The 10,422-nt window shown below is 39.9% G+C and overlaps 1 protein-coding gene and 1 long non-coding RNA gene across 2 annotated transcripts; one reads left to right on the top strand and one right to left on the bottom strand.

The window, feature by feature from the left end:
• Positions 1 to 698: 698 nt before the first annotated feature.
• RERGL (RERG like) lies at positions 699 to 9,340 on the bottom strand. The gene is made up of 5 exons (XM_052669285.1): positions 9,104 to 9,340; positions 8,930 to 8,986; positions 6,401 to 6,474; positions 3,832 to 3,974; positions 699 to 2,736 (listed from the first exon to the last, which is right to left on the bottom strand). Exons 1-5 carry the CDS (start codon positions 9,153 to 9,155, stop codon positions 2,454 to 2,456), a joined length of 609 nt encoding a protein of 202 aa, XP_052525245.1. The 5' UTR covers positions 9,156 to 9,340; the 3' UTR covers positions 699 to 2,453.
• LOC128073940 (uncharacterized) lies at positions 6,997 to 10,113 on the top strand. Its single transcript, XR_008202935.1, has 3 exons — positions 6,997 to 7,012; positions 8,854 to 9,018; positions 9,518 to 10,113. It is a non-coding gene; the product is annotated as an uncharacterized LOC128073940 (long non-coding RNA).
• The last annotated feature ends 309 nt before the right edge of the window (positions 10,114 to 10,422 follow it).

Here is a 10,422-nt window from a genome sequence, read left to right as displayed (position 1 = left end):
ACATTAACTACAAAAAAACTTAGCAACATGTAAAACAGTCTTTTAATACACTTACAGAAGAATGTGTGTGCTTTACTGCTTTGAAATCGATTTCGTTCCCAAATTCTGCCATCACTTACCAGATATTAAAGACAACGCAAATCCAAATCTTAAGAACATCAAATTATGCCTATAGCAGGTTTTGGTACTCTTAATCCTAAGCGTACCTTGTAGCCATTTCGGGTAGTTTTCAGTTGAGTACAACCTGGCCTGTGGGCCAGGAGACAGCTACTCTGCATTCCAGTATTTATCCCATCTGGATAACAAGGGAAGAAAACCAGCAAGGCATGCTGCAAATTGCTATCTGTAAGATCATATTCCAATTAATACCAGCAAATCAAAACCAATTATTTTCTCTGTGGTTGTCTTCGGTATTTCTAAAAGGATAAAGATTAAAAAAAAAAAAAAAAAAAAAAAAAAAAAAGGCTATCTACTGTTCTCTACTGTTCACTTTATAAAGGTACACGAAGTCTTCTTCACTGTGTGCAGGAACTGCATCCAGAAGCTCTTCCGTGCAAATGTCGGATTTCCAAATTTACCTCTATAATTCAAATTCCAGATCTATATAATACTTCACTTCACAGTACTAAAAAAGTAATGATTAAAAGAAAAATGAAAAGATGCTATAGCTTTATAACAAAGTAAAGGAAAAGCATAAATACATCCATCTTATATTCCGTTTATTTAATACCACAGTAGTAAACACAGTAATAGGTTCAGAATCAGACAATGCTAGAGCTAGCAAGATACAGCTGCCCTGGCAGATGAACAGCCTAGCAGTTGTTCTGGAATTCTGTGTGCTGAAAAGCTGAGAGGTGTACATGAGTAGACTTCAAGTTCAATTTCATAGATAATGACAATGCAATATTAAATACACTATTCCTGATCTGATAGAGCGGCCTCTGAATAAAAATAAAGCAGTGCTGTGGCTGAGAACTATATTCCAATATCTGTACTTTTAAAATAAAATAAGTAAATAGGAAATACTTTTTTTTTTTTTCCTTAAAAAAAGCAAGGGCTCTCTGTTCAATAATTACTAAAATATGCTTCAGTTTTATTTACATTAATATTAAGATTGTATGGCTTTCTATATGCCATCTTATGGAGGTGGACATTTTAAAATCAGTATTTTGTCCTTACCTATAATGTTAATAGTTTAAAATGCAGATAACGTTCCCAAGCAGAGGCAAGCTTCAGGGTAGCATGTCACTAAGACTGAATTCCAGCTGTCCTCTGGAATGGGCAGGAGGCAGTAGTATGCTTTCAAACCACTTCCCTTTCTAATTTCTGTATGAGCAAAGCAATTTCAAACACACAGGGGTAAGCCCTTATTTAGGTAAGTCTACAGCAAGAGCTCTGAATGTTAACTGACAGCTTATTTAGACCCATCTGATGTTTAATATCCACATTTCAAAGCATAGCTAACATATTCCTTAGTACTCTCTCAAGCAGGATTTCAATACCATCACAATGACTCAGCTATAAAAACACTGGTCCTTCGAAAAAGCACTGCACAATTTAGGAGCATGGCTCCTACCAGCAGGCAGACATCAAATACTTTAACTGACAAATCTGTCTTTTAAAGAAACTGTGTTACAACTCAGGAAAACTGTTCTGGGAAAGTCATCAGCCTAAGATGTTACACTGATCCTAGCTTTAAACAATTTCACAGAACAAAGATCTCACTGAAGCCATCCAATGCTCACCCACTACCACTTTTCAGTTTCTAACCTCCTCAGTGCTCTCTACTTTCTTTTATCATTCAAAACCAAAAAGATACTGGAACTGGAGACAATACTGCTCTGTTTATATGCTTCCCTACTTCTGATGTCTCCACAAGGCAGCTTTGATGATAGATATGATGATAGATTTGGTGTCCAAGCATTAAATTCTTATGAATATCAGCAGGTGTCAAACACCTTTAAACCATTAGAGGTTCTGAACTGTTCTTCCTTGCATTCAGTAAGAGTATTTTACTTTTCTTTAGTGAAGAAGTTCTTGCACAAAAGAACTATATCTCAAGCTCTCAAGAAAGAGTTTGGTCAGCAAGACTGAGTTTATTGTAAATAACAGTTTATTCTCAGCTGCACCTAAAAGCTCCACCCATGACCATGTTGGTGCTGAATAAATATGTAACAAAACTCTCCTTCTTTGAAGAACTTAGGAGATAATGGTTGAAAGAAGCTTAGAGATTAAGTGACATAGCCCTAGCACAACAAATCTGCTGTAGAACTGAAGATAGAGGTCGTATCTCCTAGGCCTAGGTCCTGCTCCTCAACCATATTATCTCCCACCTTTGGTTTTTATACCATCTTATTCCTCCAGACATTGACCCGCAGAGGAAGTTGACTGAATCCCAAACCTGCTTGTGCTCCACTATTTCAGCTTGTTCCTACTTCAGGACTAACCATCTTTTACACAGATTTCCTTCTCTTTCCAAACACATTGTTAATTAACTTGGCCATTGATTTTGATCCACTTGGTCTTCTCTTTTCCTTTGCCTTGAGATTTGAGGTGATACTCCTCAGAACTTTTGTGAACATTGCCACAACTTCCTGATAATGTTCTGCAGCAGACAATTCACAGAATTGGCACTTGTTATCCATCGCCAGCTTTTGACCTTCATCCCAGCCGACTTCTCTCATATGGCATAAATCCTGTTTGTTACCAACCAAAAACACTGTTGACTCAACCATTCTAAAATCAAAAAAGTTTTAATTGGAGAAAAGATAAGTTAAAATACTGAGTAGTATTCTGTGCTATATATGTATAATAAGAGTAAGAGGCATTGTAAAACAACAACAACAAAAAAACAACCAATAACATACACCAAAAAAGCCAGCCTCCTAACTTTACCAAGTACAGTTACAGCTTTCTATTGACCATAGTCAAATATGAAAGGGAATTTCCATGCAACATATTCTTATGATATCTATCAGGAATTTTTTATTTTAGATCCTTTACTCAATAATTGCATGTACTTTGCATTGACTGCAGTTTTCATACTCTACGCTGATGAGGATATTGTCAGCTCCTGCAGTTCATGAATAAGCAAGGTGAATACTTTCTCAATTTCTAGGTAACACAACAAAGTCAAAGAGATGCACATAACATAACTCAAAAAAAGACATGGGAATCCTAATACCAATTTTTTTGTTAAAATTATTTCTTCCATAGAAATTCTGTTTAAGGATGCTCAGAAGCAAGACAACAGAAAAAGAGTTATTTTTTATTTCATTTCTGGTAATAAAAGGATTTCATTCTATTCATTTTAGTAAGCACCTCAGAGAACCAATACAGAAATACCCACCAACACACCTACTCAGACTTTCAACTTTCCTTCTAAGTACTTTCTTACCATATGATCACTCATGCACAAATGATGTTGGAGTCACAGCTAAATGCAGCTTACAGGAAATTCACGGTGTTAGATTCTTTGAATTCCTTGTAGGTGCATCCCCAACATTGATAGGAACAGCAGTGAGGGAGTAAAATTACATGATGTATGTGTCAGGTTTTTACTCATCTAAGTCACAGGAGACAAATTTATGGCAATTATTTAAAACATACTGCTGTAAGAAAAGAGAATGAAGACCACTGTTCTCTTAGCTGTGGACAGAGTGAAACAGGTTGTAATTTTTAACAGTTTACCTTGATGTATCATACTGCTGGTATTGTGCTGGGAGGACACTGCTGGATTTTAATCATTATTTGGATTCCTAGAGCTTATGAAATGTTCTCAGGTTTATTTTTGGATGCTTTGCTGAAAGAAACTAAAACAATGCCACTTACTTTTTACAAGCTCCTATGTGAGACTCTTGGATCCTGTATAGCAATGCTTTTGCAAATGCAAATGATGCTCTGTCACTGATGTCATAAACAATGATGAATCCATCAGCCCAGTGGAGCTCATCTGTGAGGGAAAGCTTCCCCTGCTGTGGGTGAAAGAAGTTCAAATTCACATGCAAAAATATCATTACTGTTGTCACTCTTGAGTATTTTCTTTGTCTTTGTGAATGCAAGAATACTGTATCTTTCACTGCAAAAGATATGAATAGATGATATGGATGCTTGCATTGAATACAGGTGAGTCTTGCTCCAAAAACCCATTCATAACCATCACTACAGATTGCACTTTGGAGCACTAAAGAATTCATTATGAAATACCTTTGCTTTGTTTAAACAGTGAAATTGCATTATCTGTACAGACTGTATTTCCAGCAGACATATGTTGAATATTCTGAAGTTACAGGGGAATTAAATGCAGGCCATTTGTGTCTGTGATTATGGCATTGTTTTGTATGCTTCTAGTTGCCTGACCACAGTGAACTTAACTAATTTATTAAAAGTCCTTTGTTCCAAGCCATTTCTCATTTTTTCTTTGTATTATTCAAGTCTGAAGCAGTACCTACTCACAGGATAGATTTCCACGGGGCTTGAAAATTTTCCTTTCTAGCTGCCATTGACTTAAATTCCACAAGTGACAGAACTCACACAAAGTGATACTGAGAGTTAGTATTTGTGTCTTTTCACACCAAGGAAGTGTCACTGTCATAATTTCTAGAAAGCAACAGCTGCAAACTATCCCATCAACAAGGACCACATGACCCAAGATGGGTAGAATAGGCCAGCCTAGATTTGACCATGTGCTTTATGGAAAACACACTGGACAGTAACTTGAGGACTGCTTAAGCTGAATTAAAGCTGTGCTCTTTGCAGTGTATAACCTTCATCAGTGTCCTACCCTGGTTGCCTTGATTAGTTCAACACCAAAGCAGCATCATAAATGCAACTTAGTCTATATGATGGATGGTAAGTGAATGCTGGCAGAGCATCAGGTTAAGGGGCAGGAAAGGTGATTTGTGTATGATGGCTGTTTGCCAGATGAAGAGACAGAGAATGCTGCAGAGCAGGAGTTTAGCTACCAGACAGAAGCCTCAGAGAACAGCAAGATTTCAGGAAGTGGAAACAAATGTGAATTTTCCTTTCCCAGCTTGGCCTCCTCTCAGGACCTGTTTTTCTTCCCCATAGGAATTCTATATGCCATCCGTCTCTTTCTAACATCAACAATTCATACTGATAAAAAGGCATTACCACCACCTCCTCTCCTGCCCATCACCTACTTAGTCCTCTACAGGTCTCTTTCTACAGGAAATGAAGAAAGAAAGACTCAAGACAGCGAACAGTGAGCGTTAGGCCTTGTTACTAAGGAAGAACTGGCAGCTAGAAGAGGACCAGCAAGAGGAGTTGTCCTCAACACAGTTGATCTCCAGTCTGCCTGAAAGCAAAAAGGGAGCCCAAGGGGAAGCAACCAAACACTCCACCCTCAAGTAGTCTAGTCTAGTTTAACATAGCAAGCTACTACTGTCACTGTTTCAAGTATGCTCAGATGCCACAGGATTTAATATGACAGTAAACAGAAGTTAGAGATGGGCTTAGGAAAGACGACTGAGATATGTGGAAATGACTACAGAAAAGTAGCTTTGAAGAGGGATTGCAATGACAAGGGAGGGCTCCATTGAATATATTAACAAGGCACAGTGCCTATTTCAGGATCTGCTTTGCTGTTGCTTGTCTTTAAGAAGAAAAGAAGTAGATCTGTTTGTAAGTTATTTTTATGCGCTCACCGTGTTAACATTTCTTAAGTCACTGATTTCAAGTTTGAGCCAAACTTCCAGTGCTTTGGCTTTAGCATTCATTATTCTGGTCAGTGAGAGGCAGGATCACTGTCCAAGAGGGATCCTTGTAAACTAGCAGAGACAGACCTACCTAGATCCATTTGCATTATATGTTACCAAGGCTTATGCGTATCAGAAACAGAAGGAAAGAAATTAATACAAAAAAGAGTCTTCATTTGAGGGTGGTTTACTGTGATCAAAGTTTATCTGCCAACATTTAGATGCTTGTATTATGGCTCTCCTTGTCTGTTCTGTGAATGTAAGTCTCATTTGCAGACTTACCTACTTCGATAATTTCCACAGCCACTTAATATACAGTTTGCCTTATTAAAAAATAAAAAAAATAACAAAATCCACCTGTGTAGGAAATTTAAGAATTTTTTTTTATACTCCTATAATAGTTTGCTGTATTTAAATATACAATATGGAAGTGGGAAAGATTAATTAATATCAAACATTCTAAAATGCAGAAGTATTTACAGAAAAAAATAAAGGATTTGAGTGTTTCTTCCATGAAATGGGAAGGTGCACATTTCCTGAACCACAACAAATATAAAGTTTGTGTCTTGCAAAAGAAAAAGTGCAAGAATAAATTCCTAGAACAGAAAGAATGTTTACAACCCTTTTTAACCTCACACAGGTAGAATGAGGAGTAGGTTTTTTTTGTCCCCTAAAATTCTTACCTGTGAACAAGGGTCATAAATTTCCAAGTGTATCTGCTTCCCATCCAGACAAAAGTGTTTAGTGTAGATGCATTCTAAAAAAAATAAATATGTGGCATTCAATAAGAAGCAGCACTAGAGTGACTGGGAATGGTGGTGAATAAAATGTGATAAAGGGAAGATAATACCGAAGAGGCTTTTTTTTTTTTGTTTACAGTTTTTTTGTTTGTTTGTTTGTTCATTTTTTTAGCTGGAAACAATCCCACTTCATTTTGCACCACCTGATCTGCCCAGTCCCATGGACCAACCAACACCATTTCACTGTGGCATTCCCAGGAAAGCAATGGTGTGATTAATACTTTTAGACCCTAGATTTCTTCTCAAAGACAAATACATAACACAGTCCTCAGAAACAGCTAAGTTTTGATGATTACTGTAGTGGAAATGCTAAGTCATGGCTTTAACACAGTAGGAAGGCAAGGCCAACCCATGATGCTCAGGTGGATGCAATCCACATGAGTGACTGGAAGGGGCAGAGCCAGGATCCATTCCTTCCCAGACCTCATTTAAGGGTTGGCAGTGGAGGCAAGGGTATCTTGCTGGAAATCCCTGTGTACCTGAGGCCTTCTCAAGGTGAGTAGATTTTCTTACTTTGTTTCTGTGTCCCCAGCTGCTGCAGCCCAGGACTACTATACTGCCATTGCTACACTTGCCATCTCATTACAATTACTTATTTTTGAGGTTCAGCATTATAAAAGCGGTAAACTAGATTACTGGTATTTGGAACTTCAGTAGTATATGTAGTATCGGATCAATATTTACAGGATAATGTCCTTAGCCTAAATCCTAAAACATTTCTGTAGTGTCAGCTCTCTGATTAAAGATTCTCTGGCAGCACAGCAGCTCTGAGAACCTTACTGCAGCAAGATATTCATCACTGTTTTAGACAGTAGTTTGTTCTAAGAGAATACAACCAGCTTGTGTTCATAGAGCTGGTCGTCAACAAGTTTTCTACAGTGTAAATCCTTCACACTACTGAGGTACAGAAACAAGAATCAGTGTTGGCACTACTGAAAATACCCTTCAAAATGTATATAAGGAGGGTATGGTTAAGGGCTATGATGTCTGGAACCAAACATCTTTGGTTCAGCATTATATTCACATCAAGCATTCTTCTTTCACTCTTAAGAGCTCAACTGATAATGAACTATGATCCCCAAACATCTTAGGAATCAAAACTAAGCTCCTTGGTGATTTCCATAACTAAACTTTCATTATCACTACTTAAATCCAGTTCAGTTAAATTCAGTTCTGCAGTGCTATGTATTCTATCATCCCTTTTCTTTGTTTTTAGCTCCCTTTTGCCCCTCTAGAAATTGAGGGGAAGCTTTTCTTCCAACATTTGTTCACGAATACAAAATGTTTTAGGTGTTTGCAAGTCTCAGAAAATGCATGTACTATCAGAGGCCCAGGACTTTGGCCCAGGACCCAGGAATTTGTTCAGAGTTCTAGGTGATGTAGAACATGCGTGGACAGCACTACACATCTGCAAGTAAAAGCTTAGGCTTAAATGAATATTTGGGACATCAACAGCTTTTCAAGTCTTGGCGTAAGTAACTACAGTAGTAGAACACTTCTGTGCAACTGTAACCTTACTTTCAGACTAAGTTATTTTAGATGTATAACTGAAATTCAGCTTCTTAGTATTACTTTAACTTTTTTGTTTATTCTGGTTTTTGTTTAAAACAAGTTTTTGGAAAGAAAAAAATCCTCTAGCAGAGAAAACAAGATAGACTGCAATCCACTTGACTTGTTAAACTCTGGGCCTTCTTGTGCCATACAACCGGAATAGCACAATTCCAGAGGTGCTTGTGTATCAGTTCAATACTTTTACTGCTTCCACCTAAACCACGAAAGTTCAAATCCTGTTTTGCAATCTTCCAAGATCTTAGGAGTGTCTTAAGTGTGTTTATTCTGATATGAATGAGAACTTCTATCCTCAGCATGGCAAGACTTGTCACTAAGCTATCAAAGCAGTGCAATCCTGCAGAAGCAGGGGACTTTGCATCACACTTTGATTAACCAGCAGTGCCTGATAAACAGTGTTTCACCTCTAGAACGGGTAAGGAGATACTAATAGAAGTGTTGTGTTTTTTTTTTTTTATTTTTTTTAAATCTACTTCTTTCCTCCCTATCTCCTCTCTGATGGAGCTTACTATAATCTACACGAGCTCGCACACAGCTCGGTTATCTCTCCCTCACAAGCCCTTCACAGCCGCCTCACGACGAGCTTGTCACCAGACTGAAGTTGGAGACGATCCCTGCGCAGATACCCGGTTCGCCTTCCCTGGCCTGCAGAGTCGACGTCTGGCCGCCAGACCTCACTGATAAACAAGCTAAAACTTCAGTGTTTCCAAAAAGTTGTGTGCAACTACTTTTCCCCCCCCCCCCCCCCCCCCCTTCGCTACGTCAAGAACCGTTCCACCGCCCCGCTGGCGCCGCGCCCCGACGGCCGCCCGCTTCCCTTTCCCGAAGCCCGGCGCTGCTCACCGGCGTTGGACGCGTACTCTCCGATGAAGCGCCGGGTCAGGAATCGCACCGCCAGCGCTGCGAGAAGGAAGGAAGGAAGGAAGCAGCAGGTGAGCGGAGCGGTGCCCGGCAGCCCGAGGCGAAACGGGACTGGGGGTACCGAGCCCGCCCCTCTACTCCACTCCTCCCCCTTACCCGACTTGCCGGCCCCGCTGCCGCCCAGCACGGCCAATTTCACCTCGCTCATGCCGCTCCCGACGCTCCGCCGGGCCGCAGCCCTCCAGTAACAGCGCTCGGCGCTGCCGCTACTTACGGCTCCCGGGGACTGGGGGCGGGAGGAGGGGCTGAGATACGCCGCTTCTCCGACGGGCGGTCCGCCCCCGGCGTCTCCTGTATTCCCCACAGCCTGTGCAAACTTTTCTCCTGGCAGCTCCTCCTGCCTCCTGGTGTGGCCCTCGATGTCCGCTTCCCGGCCCCAATGCTTTGTTGGGGGTGGAGGTGGTGTGTGGGGGGGAGGGAGGAGGAAGAAAAATAAAACTAAACAAACGAAATACAGAGGAAAAAGAAGTTCTCCAGCTCTGCATCTGGGAGTGTTTGTTTTGTTTCCAGGTCGCCATCCTTCCGTGCCAGGAATGTGAAGAAAATGGAGGGATTCCCCCCTTCCTCCCCATGCCCCTTTAAATGCTTCTGAGGCAACTTGCTGAGAATAACTGTTTTTCACTTCTCTGCTGTTCAGCCTCAAAAGGTTTCCAAGCTCTTGTCACTCACTAAACCTTTACTCGTAGGCAAATGTGCTTTTTGTGTGTATGAGGACTTTTACTCCTTAAATCAGTCTGGTAAAGAACTTAAAGTTTTCTGCTGAATGGAGCTTAGGTAAGGCTTACAGCACTCCTCTGCTGTAGAGAAATGTGACAGAAGTACAGAGAGCACCAAAGGCCAAAACCACTTTTGCAGTATTGCAAACAAAAACTTTGTTCTGCTCCACAAGTGCTCTCTAAAGGCTGTTTGAATGTGCACTTGAGAATAAGTTTAGTTATCCCACTAGTAAACAGGAGACTACTCTAGTACACAAGTTATGTAACTACTCTGTTCCCATTTATTTTATTCTGTTTATGTAAATTGAATATGTTTGTTTAGTCTTTTTATTCTGTTCTGTTCCAACATTGGCTCTGTATAAATGCTTCAATAAATCCTTCTTCATCATACTTGCTAGCGGCTATTATGAGAACCAATTGTATCCGTGGCTTTAAAAAATGAGTCAGGGAAGGGATTTGAGAATACTTCTTCTACAGTTCAAGAGAATGCTTAGTAGAAGTAAATATATTTAAGAATAAGACATGTACAGATAACAGACATAACTTGGCTCCTAAGTCCCTGACTTACAAGATGTTAACAGCTGGAAGTGTGTTCAGGGGATGCAGGGGATGTCCCTACCTATTTCTGTGGGTGGATTTTTTCTTGGTTTGTGTGGGTTTGTTTTTGGTTTGGGGTTTGTTTGTTTGTTTGTTTTTGTA

Source organism: Tympanuchus pallidicinctus, unplaced genomic scaffold, assembly GCF_026119805.1.
Source record: "Tympanuchus pallidicinctus isolate F22 unplaced genomic scaffold, pur_lepc_1.0 scaffold8, whole genome shotgun sequence".
In the NCBI taxonomy this organism is placed as follows: Eukaryota; Metazoa; Chordata; class Aves; order Galliformes; family Phasianidae; genus Tympanuchus; species Tympanuchus pallidicinctus.
This window is presented reverse-complemented; position numbering and strand designations above follow the sequence as displayed.